Genomic DNA, 16,885 nt, shown 5'->3' with positions numbered 1-16,885 from the left:
ACTTCTAAGTGACCAGTGAAGTACTATAGAAGCTGTTTTGTGCTGGTTGGTAAATCTAAGTATTGGAATAACCACCAGGGTCTGGGGTTTGTCTGCCCTGTTTTGTTTGCAGTTCACCCTGATTGAGTGACCTCAGCTGGCTCCCACGGGCAGCACCGTCACAGAGTCCCAGGGCCTTTAAATCACCCAGGGGGCTCCCAGCTGCAGAGGTGGCTGGTAGCCCCTGTGGTGAACTAAAGGGCCCAAGGCTCCAGCCACCTTAGAGCTCTGGGTCCTTTAAATGCCAGCCCCTGCCCGGCTGCCAAAGCTGCTGGCGGGATTTAAAGGGCTCCTCCGGGCTCCCCACCATGGCAGGAAGCCCGGTGGAGCCCTTTAAACTCTGCCAGCAGCTTCGGCGGCCGGGCTGGGTGGGCATTTAAAGGGCTTGGGGATATAATTTCAACTATACGTGGTTTTCGCTTCACACGATAACCGCGGAATGGAACCCCCGTCTAAGCTAAGACTTGCCTGTATTAGGAAACACTATTTCACTAGGAGGGTGGTGGAGCACTGGAATGGGTTCCCTAGGGAGGTGGTGGAATCTCCTTCCTTAGAGGTTTTTAAGATCAGGCTTCACAAAGCCCTGGCTGGGATGATTTAGTTGGGGTTGGTCCTGCTTTGAGCATGGGGTTGGACTAGATGAGCTCCTGAGGTCTCTTCCAACCCTAATCTGCTATGATCAGGGCTGTCCCCAGCTATTTTGATGCTGGGGGGGAAAGGGGCTGGCCACTTCCTGTGGAAAGTGGAGTGACCCGGCCTCAGCCTGCTCTGCTCCCCTGGCTCCCAGGCTTGGAGGGAGGGGGGAGCCACCCCCCAGCACTCACCGGCAGCATGGCTGGGAGCCAGGGAAGTGCAGAGCAGGCTGGGGCCGGGTCACTCTACTTACCGGTGAGTGCAGGGAAGCCAACTGCTTCTGGAGTCCTCAGAGGAGTGGGGGTGAGGCTGGGGAGGACCTGGGGAAGAGACAGGGAAGAGACAGGGCTGGGGGTGGAGCAGGGGCAGGGCCCTGGGGAAGAGGCGGGGCTGGGGAAGAGCAGGGATGGGGCCCTGGGGAAGTGGCAGGGTTGGGGTGGAGCGGGGCGAGGGCCTGGGGAAGAGGCGGGGTTGGGGAGGAGCAGGGGTGGGGCCCTGGGGAAGAGGAGGGGCTGGGGGTGGAGCAGGGGCGGGGCCCTGCGGAAGTGGCAGGGTTGGGGCGGAGCTGGGGCAGGGGCCTTGGAGAAGAGGCGGGGCTGGGGTGGAGCAGGGGTGGGGCCCTGGAGAAGAGGCGGGGCTGGGGAGGAGCAGGGGCGGGGCCCTGGGGAAGTGGCAGGGTTGGGGCGGAGCAGGGGCGGGGCCCTGGGGAAGAGGCGGGGCTGGGGAGGAGCAGGGGTGGGGCCCTGGGGAAGAGGCGGGGTTGGGGCGGAGCAGGGGCGGGGGCCTGGGGAAGAGGCGGGGTTGGGGAGGAGCAGGGGTGGGGCCCTGGGGAAGAGGAGGGGCTGGGGGTGGAGCAGGGGCGGGGCCCTGCGGAAGTGGCAGGGTTGGGGCGGAGCTGGGGCAGGGGCCTTGGAGAAGAGGCGGGGCTGGGGAGGAGCAGGGGCGGGGCCCTGGGGAAGTGGCAGGGTTGGGGCGGAGCAGGGGCGGGGCCCTGGGGAAGTGGCAGGGTTGGGGCGGAGCAGGGGCGGGGCCCTGGGGAAGAGGCGGGGCTGGGGAGGAGCAGGGGTGGGGCCCTGGGGAAGAGGCGGGGTTGGGGCGGAGCAGGGGCGGGGGCCTGGGGAAGAGGCGGGGTTGGGGAGGAGCAGGGGTGGGGCCCTGGGGAAGGGGTGGGGCTGGGGAAGAGCAGGGATGGGGCCCTGGGGAAGAGGCGGGGTTGGGGAGGAGCAGTGGCGGGGCCCTGGGGAAGGGGTGGGGCTGGGGAAGAGCAGGGGTGGGGCCCTGGGGAAGGGGTGGGGCTGGGGAGGAGCAGGGGCGGGGGCCTGGGGAAGAGGCGGGGTTGGGGAGGAGCAGGGGTGGGGCCCTGGGGAAGAGGCGGGGCTGGGGAAAAGCAGGGATGGGGCCCTGGGGAAGAGGAGGGGCTGGGGAGGAGCAGGGGCGGGGCCCTGGGGAAGAGGCGGGGTTGGGGCGGAGCAGGGGCGGGGGCCTGGGGAAGTGGCAGGGTTGGGGCGGAGCGGGGCGGGGGCCTGGGGAAGAGGCGGGATTGGGGAGGAGCAGGGGTGGGGCCCTGGGGAAGGGGTGGGGCTGGGGAAGAGCAGGGATGGGGCCCTGGGGAAGTGGCTGGGCTGGGGAGGAGCAGGGGCGGGGGCCTGGGGAAGAGGCGGGGCTGGGGAGGAGCAGGGGTGGGGCCCTGGGGAAAGGGTGGGGCTGGGGGTGGAGCAGGGGCAGGGCCCTGGGGAAGTGGCAGGGTTGGGGCGGAGCAGGGGCGGGGGCCTGGGGAAGAGGCGGGGCTGGGGAAGAGCAGGGATGGGGCCCTGGGGAAGTGGCAGGGTTGGGGCGGAGCGGGGCGGGGGCCTGGGGAAGAGGAGGGGCTGGGGAGGAGCAGGGGCGGGGCCCTGGGGAAAGGGTGGGGCTGGGAGAGGAGCAGGGGCGGGGGCCTGGGGAAGGGGTGGGGCTGGGGAGGAGCAGGGGCGGGGGCCTGGGGAAGAGGCGGGGTTGGGGAGGAGCAGTGGCGGGGCCCTGGGGAAGGGGTGGGGCTGGGGAAGAGCAGGGGTGGGGCCCTGGGGAAGGGGTGGGGCTGGGGAGGAGCAGGGGCGGGGGCCTGGGGAAGAGGCGGGGCTTTGGCTGGAGCAGCACACAGCTGCACAGGGCACCAGGAAATGTGCAAATGGGTGAGGATGGCCCTGTCTATGATTATTCTATGATTCTAACCCTAATCTAGTTAGCAAGATTGGATAAGGCAGAGACAGTCTCAGGAAGCCACAGCCGAGGAGGAGGCGTGAGCTGACTGAGGCCTTGGAGATTAGCTGCTGGATTCTGGGGGTGTGGAGCTAAAGTGAGCATGCTCCAGCAGTGTGTCTGGGAGTAGTGGTGGGGACAGAGGCAGAAGGAAGCTCTGCAAATGCTCTCTATACAATTGCGTGCTGGTTTCCTCTAGTAGGAAAGGGCTTGTGCTGTCAGGAACAATGGCACCATGTGAGGCAGACCTGGCCTCAGTTTAGAGGATCTGCTGGTGGATTCACTCCTGCACCCACGTTTCTCCTAAAGGCAGGGCTTGTTCATTCACTGTGGCTGTGCGAGGCTTAGCCAAGTAGTAACAGACGGTAGTCGGCAAAGAGGTCGGACTTCTGAACTCTGTAGACAAGGGGATAGCGTCCACCTGCTGGGCCTGATCTGCCTTGTTCAGTGACTGTGACATTTTGACTGCAGTTGATCACATATCTACAAATCAATGTAAAATTCAACTAGCTCAGAATAATCAGCCAGCAGATCTGAGTGGCCCAGCTGCCCTGGTTCCATCCCAGTGAATGTGATTATTTGGGGGCATGATCACACCAGACAGACTCGTCCTGAGCCCTCTCTGGCTGCTTGCAACAGAAGGACAATGACCAGCTCCCTCCCATTCACTCCTGCTTCATTGGTTTTAAATCACTGATGGACACGTTAACGCCCAGGTTGGCAGAGATGGCTACAGTCCCAGGAGCAAACAGCAAACCAAGTGTGAGGTGCTCCCAAGTGGGGTAGGAAGGGATTGCTGCTATATGGCCACTGTGCTTTCCTAAAGCAGGCCCATTTTGGCTTGCAGCATTGTACATGGGATGCCCAGTGCTCCCTCTAGGAACCCCTGTCTGGGCACAGCAAGGAGCCGGGCTAGGGAAAGTGTGAGTGTTTCAGAGGGCTGTTCTCCCCGGTGCAATTGCTGTGAGGCTGCCAGGCCTCGTCTGTGCAACAGATGTCAGAACCCAGCCCCACTTGCCTCATTCAGCCAATCTGAAAGGAGAGCTGGTGGGGGTGGGGATAGGTTAATAGGGAGGTGGAGCCCCGTCCCCTCCCTACATGGGGATTGGTGTGAGGGTCAGGGGAGGTGGGTTAGGTTAATGACCTGCTCTATGCTCCCGTTGTCCCAAGATCCAGGCTTCCAGCAGGGCTGGGGGATCCAGGAAGGGTCGAAAGGGAAAAGCTGTAGATCCCAGAGTGCTTCTGGGGCATATTGTCTGACATGGCTGACCAGCATGATTCTGCTTTCCCCCCCTCCTCTCTCCTCCCTTGCTATTGTTCTCCATGGGTGTTGTGGCCCATGACCAGCCATGCCCTGCTCCTGGGAGACTCGGAGGTGTGCCACCCCCAGGGTCTCCAGCGATGGCAGCACCCTCAGACTGGATCAATTTGGGAGGAGGGCTGTTATGGGTGGCCTTTTCCTGTGGACTGAGAGATGCCGTGGGTTGGAGCGTATCCCCAGAGTAAGGGTTCAGAGTTCCTCAAGGCCAACAGCGAATCGTAGGAGGCTCTAGTTGCTTCGTGAGACTCTAATTAATGTATGCATTTTGTTTATTGCTTTAGACTTCCATTGGTTCATACACCAAAGGCACCAGGCACCTCAATGATGCATTTAAACAATCAGACCAAACCAGCATCTAGCTCCCAACAGGCCCCAACCAGAGCTCCTCCCTCCCCACAAACCAGCCCATCAAGGCGTCACTCCTCACATGGTAAGCCTGGCAACATTCCCTGAAGGTCTGTGAACCAGGCTATTTCACCCTATAATGTGGGGAGCAGATTACAAAGCTGAGGGCCCTGCCACCAGCCCCTTCTCTTATAAAAAGATGGCTCCAGCTGAGGTGCCTCTCCTTATCTGGAGTGTGGCCCGGTGGGGAAAGCAGTGTCTCTCAAGTAGGGATATCCCTGGCCTTTAGGGCTTTCTAAGTCAGAACAAACACCTCCAACTCCACCGGAAAACCACTGAGTGGCCAGTGCAGATCCCAGAGCACCAGTGCCACATGGAGCCCTGCAGGAATGTGCCGCTCAGGAAAAACTGCCACAGACTGCTCCAGTGGCAGTAAACTGTCGGCCACTGCAGCAGTCCAGCCTGACAGTGTTGCAGACCAGGCTCGCTGAGCGGATCAGCAGCTCACCTCGGAGCTTCCTCCAGCTTATGTCACTGGGGAGGAGATGCCCAGGTACAATACCCTCCTTCCCCCTGCTGCCTCCAGCACGGCTGAGCTCCTCTGGCCACTTGGCACAGGAGAGAAAGCTGGCGATGGTGTAGGAGAGCCAGGGAGGACATGTGACAGTGGGACCATACTGGGGCTGTTGACCCTGAGAGGTTAGACTAGAGCAAATGAGCTTGTTTTGCAGCGAGGAGCTGTGCAGTGCCAGAGGTCTGGTGAGCTCTGCTTCCCCATTGCATCTCGCTGGTCGCCTGCGGGTGCTGGGGCTGAAGCAAGTAACGCAGAGCTGCTCCGAGCTTGAACCAAGAGTGGACCTCCCCTGAGAGGCCCAGCCCTGCCTGCCCTCTCAGCCCAGCCCTGCCTGCCCCTCTCCACTCAGCCTCAAGTCTACGCTGGAGCTGAAGGTTTAACTTCCAGGTGGGGCAAACATACCTGCACTAGGTCTGATCAAGCTATTGTGCTAAAACCAGCAGGCTAGCCGCCCCACATGTGCACCTATCTGACCCCTAGGTACCTTCCTGGGGCAGGTAGCCTGTCCCATTTCCCATGCAGCCATGGCTACACTGCCATCGTTAACATTCAAGCTTGATCAGAGCTAGTGAACTTATGTCTTCCCTAGCTGGAAATTACACCTCCAGCTCCAGTGTAGACATCCCCTCAGTCCAGCCCAGCCCAGCCCTTGCTACCCGGTTCTGCCCAGTCTACTCTACCCTGCCTGGCCCTGCCCTTGCGGGCCAATCCAACCTGGTCCTCTCCAGCCTCTGAAGTATTAATTTAGATGGAATAAATGGGACAAAGCTGTTAACAGAACCCAGTCCCTGTCCAACATTAATCAGTTTTAACCAAGGCTTGGTGTTTGGTGTATAGAGGTCTCAGCTTGCCTAGCACCATGGCAAACACACCATGGAGCAGCGTGTTCATCTGCTATTACAGCCCCAGAAAAGAAGGCAAATCAGTAAAGCAGCTGAAATGTAAGCGATGAAATAAGGCTTTCGTGTGACCATTTCTTGTTCCCTTTCCCTTAGGAGCAGAGTGTTTTAGAAGGAAAAACCCAACCCTTGCTTGACAGGCTCTTAGATGGTATTGGAGACGGCAGCCGCTGTCTGTCCTAGAACCAGAGGTTAATTGGGAGAGGCTGGAGCTGGTGTTGTTGCTGCTGCTGCTGTTTAAAATCCTTTCCTGCCAGGCGGTAGTTAAGATTCAGCTGGAGCTGGTAGGGCAGCAGTGTCATTGGGCTCCTTCTCGCTGGCCTGGCCTGGTCAGGACATTTCTCAGGCTCAGGGTGATGATGGCCCAGGTCCCAGGAAACAATGTGCGGGGTGACACACCATGATGGTGAAGCTTTCTTCAGTAGCCGCCCCCATTCTTTGTACATTCCCCGTAAAATCTCTTTCTTTTAATGCCTCCCAGAGGGTGTGCTGGGTGGAATAGCCCATTCCCTCATTTACTGTGGCCACCAGGCCTAATGTCTGACATACCAGTTTTGTATCATTAGCTTCTGGCTACACAGCTCCTGTTTTTAACAAGCAAAATCTCAAAACCGTTCTTGACTCGTATTAACTTGGCTGTTTTATTTAGAGCCGGTCAGTTCTTGCGATGCCCTTTCGCACGGTATGATTAGTGTAACCTCCGATGAGCTTGTACTGGCTTGGTGTAGTTGAGCTCACAATTTGTGTAAATTCATGGGCCTGAGGGCCACAACATCTCCCTGGGGGTTGGAAGCTTGGGCTTGCCTTTTGCCCCCTCCCGCCCCACCTTGTTATCGTGGGGTATCTTTGCCTGGAGGCGGGTTTACTCCGGCTCTGATGGGGGTGTCAGGCCAGAGCACAAAGACAGTCTCCCCCAGATGTGTGCTCCCAGGGGAGGAGGGAACATAGGCCTTCAAGGGCAGGGCCACCCACCTCTGCCCATGCTCCCAGAAGAGACAATTCCATTCAGTTCTGTGATCTCTCCTGGGCCTGAGATACTAGATCCATGGTGCTGAAGTGGAGCAGACAGGGCCTTCAGGATACTGAGGTGGATACAGAATGGCAGGTGAGTGGGGAGAGACATGCTGTAGGGATGCTCGCTGTGTGTGTCTGATACCTGGGAAGGGGGCACAGGCTTTCTCTGGCTGCCAACGGCATTACTGGGGAAAGCCGTGTCCGTGACTGCTCTGAGGGTGAGCTGGGCTCATGCACAGTCTCCTGCCCTGCACGCGGGCCCTGGCCAGGAGCCCATATGCACCTGTCATGCCATGCGGCTGCGCAGCTGCTGACCAGTTGCCTGGGCTCTGTGAATGACGCAAGCAGCTGCCCTTATCCTCCTGGGATCAGTGGTGGGGACCCTGGAGAGATAAGCTGGGGTATCTGCCCAGCAGCAGGACACGGGTGATAGGAGCAGTTGAAATATAACTGTTCAGATTAATCATTACAGCATAGGGCTGATAAGGCTGGGACAAACCTAGCTGCCCGGAATTAGGGGGGAGGAGTGAGTGCCCAGTCCTTGTCTCACCCACCTATAGCAAGCAGGCGGACTGTTTGTATTGGAGTAAGACATTTGGGAACCTTTGGATTCTTCCAGAGTCATCGCCGTCAGTTCTGGGCCCAGACCATGCGTGGAACAAAGAAATACAGGCATGTTATTGAGACGCCAGATTCCGGCAAGTGGGAGGTAAGAACCACAGATCAGCTTGTGGGTCTTTATTGTCTCCCTGTGCTGGGACTGAGATCGGACACTACCCCGGGACCAGGTGCTGCCCTGGCTGCTCCAGCAGGGACAGGGCAGGAGATTTCTTCGTCACCTGCTGCCACTCCCCAACCAAACCAGCCCTGATGAGCTGGTTGCCCTATTGCAGCCACTGCCCAGAAACCATTCCCATTCCAGTTACTGTGAGTGGAGCCAGGCAAAAAAGCTGCAGCCTGGCACTGCCGATATGTGTCTGCGAGTGTGGTTCATCCCACAGTGGCTCAGCTGGTTCCGGTCCATGTCATGCAGAGAACAGACTCAGCACAGAAGGACAGACTCTGAGGCCAGAAGGGACCATTGTGATCATCTGGTCCAGTGGTCCCCAAACTTTTCAGGGTTGCGCCCTCACCCTTTCCCCACACCCCTGTGCTAGGGATGGGAGCAGGGCTATGGCTCCCAGGGGTGGGAGATGCCGACATTGATAAAGGGACTGAGGCTGGGGGTGGGTCTGGGGCCAGGAGTGGAGTCGGGAGGGGGGCCGCAGCCAGGGGCCAAGGCTGGTAGTGAGACCGGAACCAGAGGCCAAGGCTGGTGGTGGGGCTGGGACTGGGGATGGTACCAGGGGCCAAGGCTGAGGATGGGGACAGGACTGGGGATGGGTGCAGAGCCTCGGCTGGTCTGTGGTCAGAGGCCAAGCCTGGGGGCGGGGCCAGAGCAGATCTGGGAGCAAAGCGGAGCTCTGTGGCGTTCCCTCCCATGGGGGCTGGCCCAGGCCCTGCCGTGTCCCCCTCACTGAATGTTCCTCTGCGCACCCCTCGGGGGGCATGCCCCACAGTTTGGGGACCTCTGATCTAGTATGAACTCCTGTATAATACAGGCCAGGGAACCTCCCTGAAGTAATTTCTGCTCCAGCTCTGATAGCTGAGACTGAGCTAACATAAGAACAAAAGAACAGTTGCACTGAGTCAGATCAATGATCCATCGAGCCCAATATCCTGTCTTCCAACAGTGACCAGTGCCAGATGCTTCACAGAGAATGAACAGAACAAGGCAATTATGCATCCCCTCTTGTCCATTCCCAGGTTATGGCAGTCAGAGGTTTAGGGGCACCCAGAGCATGGGGTTGTGTCCCTGACCATCTTAGCCATTGATGGACGTATCCCCCAGGAACTTATCTAGTTCTTTTTTTTGAGCTCACTTATACTTTTGGCCTTCACAACATCCCCTGGCAACAAGTTCCACAGGTTGACTGTGTGTTGTGTGAAGAAATATTTCCTTTTGTTTGTTTTAAACCTGTTGCCTGTTAATGTTATTGAGTGACCCTGGGTTCTTGTGTTATGTGAAGGGATAAATGACACTTCCTTATTCACTTTCTCCACACCAGTCATAGTTTATAGACCTCTATTAAATCCCGCTTTAGTTATCTCTTTTCTAAGCTGAACTGTCCCAGTCTTTTTAATCTCTCCTCATATGGAAGCTGCTCCATCCCCCTACTCAATTTTGTTGGACTTCTCTGTAATTTTTCCAATTCTAATATCTCTATTTTGAGATGGGGTGACCAGAAGTGCATGCAGTATTCAAGGTGTGGGTGCACCGTGGATTTATACAGTGGCATTATGATATTTTCTGTCTAATTATCTATCCCATTTCTAATGGCTCCTAACATCCTTTTTGCTTTTTTGGCTCCCGCTGCACATCAAGCAGATGTTTTCAGAGAACTATCCATGATGACACCAAGATCTTTCTTGAGTGGTAACAGCTAATTTAGACTCATTTTGTATGTATAGTTGGGATTATTTTTTCCAATGTGCATTACTTTGCCTTTAGCAACATTGAATTGCATCTGCCATTTTGTCACCCAATCATCCAGTTTTGTGAGACCCCTTTATAGCTCTTCGCAGTCTGCTTTAGACTTAACTATCTTCAGTAATTTTGTGTCATCTGAAAACTTTGCCATCTTACTGTTTACTCCTTTTTCCAGATCATTTATGAATATGTTGAACAGCACAGGTCCCAGTGCAGATCCTTGGGAGACCTTGCTATTTAGCTCTTTCATTGTAAAAACTGACCATTTATTCCTAACTTTTGTTTCCAATCTTTTAACCAGTTACTGATCCATGAGAGGACCTTTCCTCTTATCCCATGACTGCTCACTTTGCTTAAACACCTTTGGTGAGGGACCTGGTCAAAGACTTTTTGAAAGTCTAAATACACCACATCCACTGGATCACCCTTGTCCCCATGCTTATTGACACTCTCAAAGCATTCTAGTAGATCAGTGAGGCATGATTTCCCTTTACAAAAGCCAAGCTGGCTCTTCCCCAATATATTGTGTTCATCTGTGTGTCTGATAATTCTGTTCCTTACTAGAATATCCACCAACTTGCCTGATACTGAAGTGAGGCTTACTGGCCTATAATTGCCAGGATCACTGCTTGAGCCTTTAAAAACAATCTGCATCACATTAGCTGCTCTCCAGTCATGTGGTACAGAGGCTGATTTAAGCAATAGGTTGCATACCACATTGGTAGCTCTGCAGTTTCATATGTGAGTTCCTTCAGAACTCTTGGGTGAATCCCATCTGGTCCTGGTGACATATTGCTGTTTAATTAATCAGTTTGTTCCCAAATCATCTCCGTTGAGGCTCAATCTGGGACAGTTCCTCAGATCTATCACCTAAAAGAATGGTTCAGGTGTGGGAATCTCCCTCATATCCACTGCAATGAAGACCGATGCAATGGTCTTTCGTCCATGAGTGCTCCACACTGTTAGAAATGTGCACTTTATTTATAGTCTGAATTAATTTGAGTAGGTAAATCAGAAATTTAGCCAGAGCACCTGTAAGATACCAGTGCTTGACAAGCAAGGCAAGCCAGCCCTGAATTCTACAATGCTCTGGGGTGGCTGGTGGGGCATTTTGCTGGAGCATCAGGCAAATTAAATATGAGCATGAACTGCACACTGAGTGCAGGGCTGCAGGGCTAATTCAAAGCGCTTGATGCTGTCCCTTAGCTTCTCCATTCTCACTGAGTAGGGGGTGTGTATGTTGCCAAGAGACAGAAGCAGTGTAGAAGACCCCTGGGGCAGGAGTGGGAAGTTGAGGCTTGGCAGCTGTGTCGGAGGATAGCTGGGGTGAGAGACAGGTACTTTAGCAGATACGTCTGGTAAAATTAAGAGTAGTTAAGTTCTAGAATAGGCTACAAGGGGAGGCTGTAGAGTCACCATCATCGGAGGTTTTTAAGAACTGGTTGTACAAAAAAAACATATCAAGGATGATTTAGGTTTACAGGGGGGACTGGACTTGATGATCTCTTGAGGTCCCTTCCACCCTACATTTTTATGATTCTATGATTATGATCACCTGGTTTAGAGGTGGGTAAACTACGGCCCGTGGGCCACATATGGCCCATGGGACCGTCCTGCCCGGCCCCAGAGCTCCTGGCAGCCTCACTGCAGCCTCACTGCTGCATGGGCAGCGCTCTGGGTGGTAGGGCTGCATGCTCATGCAGGGCAGTGTGTCTGGCTCCGGCCGGGAGGCGCGGCTCCAGACATGCTGCTCTGAGCAGCATGGTAAGGGGGCTGGGGCTGGGGCCATGGGGTTGGATATGTGTCAGGGAGTCCTGGGGGGCAGTCAGGGGACAGGGAGCAGGTGGCGGTTGGATGGAGCGGAGGTTCGGGGGGCAGGGGATGGGGAACGGGGGGATTTGATAGGGGGTGGGGTCCTGGGGGGGCCTGTCAGGGGGCGGGAGTGTGGATAGGGGTCAGGGCAGTCAGGGGACAGGGATCGAGGGGGTTGGATAGGGAGTGGGTTCCTGGGGGGCAGTTGGAGCAGAGGTCCCAGGGAGGGAGCGGTCAGGGGACAAGGAGCGGGGGGGTTTGGATGGATGGGAGGTTCTGAGGGGGGCAGTCAGGGGGTGTAAAGTGGGGGGGGTTGGCTAGGGGGTGGGGGCCAGGCTGTTTGGGGGGCACAGCCTTCCCTACCCTGCCCTCCAGACAGTTTCACAGCCCGATGTGGCCCTCGGGCCAAAAAGTTTGCCCACCCCGATCTAGTATGTTCTCCCAAATAACAGCACTTTCCTGAATTGTTTGAGCTAGGTCAGAGCTTATAGAAAAGCAGCCAGCCTTGATTTAAACATTGTCAGTGGTGGAGTATCAGGCTGACTGCTTACATCAACTGTTAGTGGCTTTCAGGATCTGTCCCACAATGCCCCACACTGACCGTACAATTGATCCAAGTGTTCACGGTGAGGATACACACCGCCGACACAAGGAGCCAAGTGTGCACACACACACAAGCGATTTAATAACTGTAGTGGCTGTATGCTGACATAAGTTAGATCGACTTATTTTTATTGTAGATGTTGCGTAAGGGAGGTTTTCTAATCCTTTTATCATTCCCATGGTGGTTCTCTGAACCCTCTCCAAATTATCAGCATCCTTCCTGAACTATGGACAGAGTGTTCCAGCAGCAGTCGCACCAGTGCCAAATACAGAGATAACAGAACCTCTCTACCTCTACTTGCGGTGCCCCTGTTTATGCATCCAAGGAGCCAATTAGCTGTTTTAGCCACAGCCTTGCATTGGGAGCTCATGTTCAGCTGATTATCCACCTTTCTGTGATGCCCATTTGGAAGGGGATTTGCAAGTGTGTCCATGGGAATCATACATCTGAGTTCCCTGATTTTAGACAATGACAATTGGCACTATCCTGGCCCCTTGCCAATGGGTGTGCACAGAAACCAGCAGCTGCCAGTGCCCTTAGGTGCAGCCAGGCAGAGTATGAACATTCCTGGAAACAAACATCGAGTGCAGCAGATTTAGAAACCCAAAGGCAAGTTAATGCTGAGTTGCTGAGCCCTTGCCAAACGTTTTGTTTCCTCACCTCTAGCTCTCTTGGTTGCTCAGTTCTGTTCTCCTGGTGTTCCCTCTCTGACCCGAGACTGGACGATCCCTGGGCAGGGCGTGTGTGTACAGCACCAAACACCATGGCGCCCTGATCACTGGTCGGGTTCCTAGGAGCAGCCATAATAGAAAGTAACAATCACAACAACAAAAGAGCGTAAATAAGCCCATCTGGTGAGCAGGGGAGGAAGGGCCGGAGGGTTGCAGTGTGAGGGGCTCTCTGTACCCAGCTAAATGTGCACAATTGGACTAGTATATTGAGAGGCCGTGGGAGCCGTTCTAACACTGGGGCCCAGTCCCGCCAGGGCTGACTCTAGGTTTTTTGCCGCCCCAAGCAAAAAAATTTTTGGCTGCGCCCCGTCCCAGCCCTGGGCTCCCCCCGTCACTCCCCTGCTGCCCCAGCCTTGGGCTCTCCTCCCCCACCCCGACCTGCACCCTCCTTTCGCTGCAGCCCTGGATCACTGGTAACTCGCTCCCAGGGCGGGTCATTCAGCAGGAATTTTGGATGTGCACAAAACACAGACAGGATTGGTTCCCATATGGTTACAGAGCTGCAGTAAAGTGGAACAATTTTCAGCTTGTGTGATTGGAGGATCACTGGACATAGGCGGCAGGTTATATAAGTTTGTGGTGCTCAGGCACCAGGAATATTCTGGGGGCCCTGCTCCAGCAATATTTGGAACTGGGTCTCTCCCCCAGTCCTGCCTGGATCGGGCCCTGGCCCTGCCTGCCACCCTCCCGCTGCATGTCCTCCCCCCACCGCGGCCCTGCTTGAACGAAAGCGGTGGGTGCCTCTCCCGTGCCTGCTTGTGCTGCTGGAGTAGCACATTCCTACGGCAGAGCGGCTCCCGGTAGAACTGCTGTCTGCTGCCCCAGGGTCCTAGGCAGGGCAGGCTGCCCTTACCCTGCCCTTCTGCCTAGCCCTGAGCCTCTCCACCACCCCAAACCCCTCAGCCCCAGCCAGAGCCCTCATCCCCCTGCACCCTAATCCTCTGCCCTAGCCCTGAGCCCCCTCCTGCATCAAGAATCCCTCATTCTCAGCCCCCACCCTCATCCCCCTGCACCCTAATCCTCTGCCCCAGCTCTGAGCCCAACTGCATCATGAATCCCTCATCCTCAGCCCCACAGCCCTCACCCCACACCCCAACCCTCTGCCCTAGCCCTGAGCCCCCTCCTGCATCATGAACCCCTCAGCACCAACCAGAGCCCTCATCCCCCCGCACCCTAATCCTCTACCCCAGCCCTGAGCCACCTCCTGCATCATGAACCCCTCATCCTCAGCCCCAACCCTCATCCCCCTGCACCCTAATCCTCTGCCCCAACCCTGAGCCCCCTCCTGCATCATGAATCCCTCATCCTCAGCCCCACAGCCCTCACCCCTACACTCCCTCCTATCCCCAAACTCCCTCCCAGAGCGTGTACCCCTCACTCCTTCCTACACCCCCCACCCCCAGCCCAGAGCCTGCACCCAAACTCCATTCCAAAGTCTTCACCCCTCACCCCCTCCTGCACACTCGCCCCCTGCCCCAGCCTGGAGCCTGTACCCAGCACCCAAACTCCATCCCAAAGCCTGCACCCTGCACCCCTCCTGCACCCTAATCCCCAGCCCAGGACCTGCATCCCAGACCTCCCACCGCAAACCTCCTCCCAGAACCTTAGGCAGGTGGGGGCGGAGTTGGGGGGGCGGGTTCTGGGCACCACCAAAATTTCTACAAACTTGCCACCCATGTATCTGGATGCATATTATAAGCCTGTCCTCCATAAATGAGGAAAAGTTGAGGTGCCTTTATTATTCTTTTGTTCCACTCTTTCTTTCTATGGGGAATTTGCCAATGCAATATCACTGTCTTCCTTTTAAACAAACAAACAAAAAATAGCAATTGAAAATAGCAATTCCAGTCCTAATAACCACTGGGAAGAATCTCTTGCTCAATTTTATCCTACTTTTTGTACAGCAGGTTACAGTGGATCAGTATATTTGATTGGGGAGAAATGAAGTAACAGCTGCCCAAACTGAGCTTGAGCACTCCTGAATTTTGAGGTGTTCAAATCTGGAAGGCAGGTGCTGGGTGTGTGTGTGTGGGGGACTGTGGGCTCCGCGGGGGAGCACGGCAGCATGTATGCAGCAGTGTGTCTGGCTCTGTGCGGACCCAGGCATGCTGGTCTGAATGGCACGGTAAGGGGGCTGGGAGATTGGAGAAGGGGTAGGTGGTTCTGGGGGGGCAGTCAAGGGACAGGGAGTGGAGGGGGTGTATGAGGTGGAGGTTCAGGGGGACAGTCAGGGGCAGGGAGAAGAGGGGGTTAGATGGGTCAGGGGTTCGGAGGGGCAGTCAGGGGACAGGCAGCAGTTGGATAGGCATGGGAGTCCCAGGGGTTTGTCAGGGGACAGGTAGGGGGTGGGGTCCTAGGGGGGAAGTGTGTGGGGGTCTCAGGAGGGGGCAGTTGGGGACAAGGAGAAGGGAGACTTAAATAGGGGGTAGGATCCCAAGGGGCAGTTAGGGGCAGGAGTCTCGGGAGGAGGCAATCAGGGGACAAGGAGCAGCGGCGCTTAGATGGGGGTGGGGTCCCAAGAGGCAGTTAGGGGCAAGGGTCCCAGAGGGGACAATCAGGGGACAAGGAGCAGTGGTGCTTAGATAGGGGGTGGGGGTCCTGGGGGGCAGTCAGGGGCAGGGGTCCCAGAGGGGACAATCAGGGGACAAGGAGCAGTGGTGCTTAGATAGGGGCTGGGGTCGTGGGGGCAGTTAAGGGTAACGATCCCGGGAGGGGGCAGTCAGGGGACAAGGAGCAGCAGTGCTTAGATAGGGGTTGGGATCCTGGGGGGCAGTCAGGGGCAGGGGTCCCAGGAGGGGACAATCAGGGGACAAGGAGCAGTGGTGCTTAGATAGGGGGTGGGGCCCTGGGGGGCAGTCAGGGGCAGGGGTCCCAGGAGGGGACAATCAGGGGACAAGGAGCAGTGGTGCTTAGATAGGGGGTGGGGTCCTGGGGGGCAGTCAGGGGCAGGGGTCCCAGGAGGGGACAATCAGGGGACAAGGAGCAGTGGTGCTTAGATAGGGGGTGGGGCCCTGGGGGGCAGTCAGGGGCAGGGGTCCCAGGAGGGGACAATCAGGGGACAAGGAGCAGTGGTGCTTAGATAGGGGGTGGGGTCCTGAGGGGCAGTCAGGGGCAGGGGTCCCAGAGGGGACAATCAGGGGACAAGGAGCAGTGGTGCTTAGATAGGGGGTGGGGTCCTGGGGGGCAGTCAGGGGCAGGGGTCCCAGAGGGGACAATCAGGGGACAAGGAGCAGTGGTGCTTAGATAGGGGCTGGGGTCGTGGGGGCAGTTAAGGGTAACGATCCCGGGAGGGGGCAGTCAGGGGACAAGGAGCAGCAGTGCTTAGATAGGGGTTGGGATCCTGGGGGGCAGTCAGGGGCAGGGGTCCCAGGAGGGGACAATCAGGGGACAAGGAGCAGTGGTGCTTAGATAGGGGGTGGGGCCCTGGGGGGCAGTCAGGGGCAGGGGTCCCAGGAGGGGACAATCAGGGGACAAGGAGCAGTGGTGCTTAGATAGGGGCTGGGGCCCTGGGGGGCAGTCAGGGGCAGGGGTCCCAGGAGGGGACAATCAGGGGACAAGGAGCAGTGGTGCTTAGATAGGGGGTGGGGTCCTGGGGGGCAGTCAGGGGCAGGGGTCCCAGAGGGGACAATAGGGGACAAGGAGCAGTGGTGCTTAGATAGGGGGTGGGGCCCTGGGGGGCAGTCAGGGGCAGGGGTCCCAGAGGGGACAATCAGGGGACAAGGAGCAGTGGTGCTTAGATAGGGGCTGGGGTCGTGGGGGCAGTTAAGGGTAACGATCCCGGGAGGGGGCAGTCAGGGGACAAGGAGCAGCAGCACTTAGATGGGGGTGGGGTTCTGGGGGGCAGTCGGGGGCAGGGGTCCCAGGAGGGGGTGATCAGGGGACAGGGAGCGGGGGGGGTGTTGGATGGGCTGGGGTTTCGAGGGGGGCAGTCGGAGGGAGTGGATGGTGGCAGGGGGGCTTCCCTCCCCCTGGAGAGTCCTGTTTTTTTAATGTTACAATATGGTCTCCCTACCATTCACAGCGCAACTCTCCACTCACAGCGCTGCCGCATGAGGTCCCCCTCCTTCCTTTCCAGTTGGAAGTGGCCAAGGGAATGCTGGGAAATATAGTTCTTTCCCTGCTCCAGGGCTGGCTCTATAGGCAGGGAG

The 16,885-nt window shown here is 57.0% G+C and overlaps 1 protein-coding gene across 1 annotated transcript in view; it reads left to right on the top strand.

Moving 5' to 3' along the window:
- The first annotated feature begins 7,709 nt into the window (after window positions 1-7,709).
- GCKR (glucokinase regulator) overlaps window positions 7,710-16,885 on the top strand; it is a 34,594-nt gene continuing 25,418 nt past the window's right edge. The window contains exon 1 of the mRNA XM_030554342.1: window positions 7,710-7,769. Coding sequence (XP_030410202.1) covers window positions 7,710-7,769 — 60 coding nt within the window. The remainder of the gene's footprint in view (window positions 7,770-16,885) is intronic.

Source organism: Gopherus evgoodei, chromosome 3 (assembly GCF_007399415.2).
Source record: "Gopherus evgoodei ecotype Sinaloan lineage chromosome 3, rGopEvg1_v1.p, whole genome shotgun sequence".
In the NCBI taxonomy this organism is placed as follows: domain Eukaryota; kingdom Metazoa; phylum Chordata; order Testudines; family Testudinidae; genus Gopherus; species Gopherus evgoodei.
This window is presented reverse-complemented; position numbering and strand designations above follow the sequence as displayed.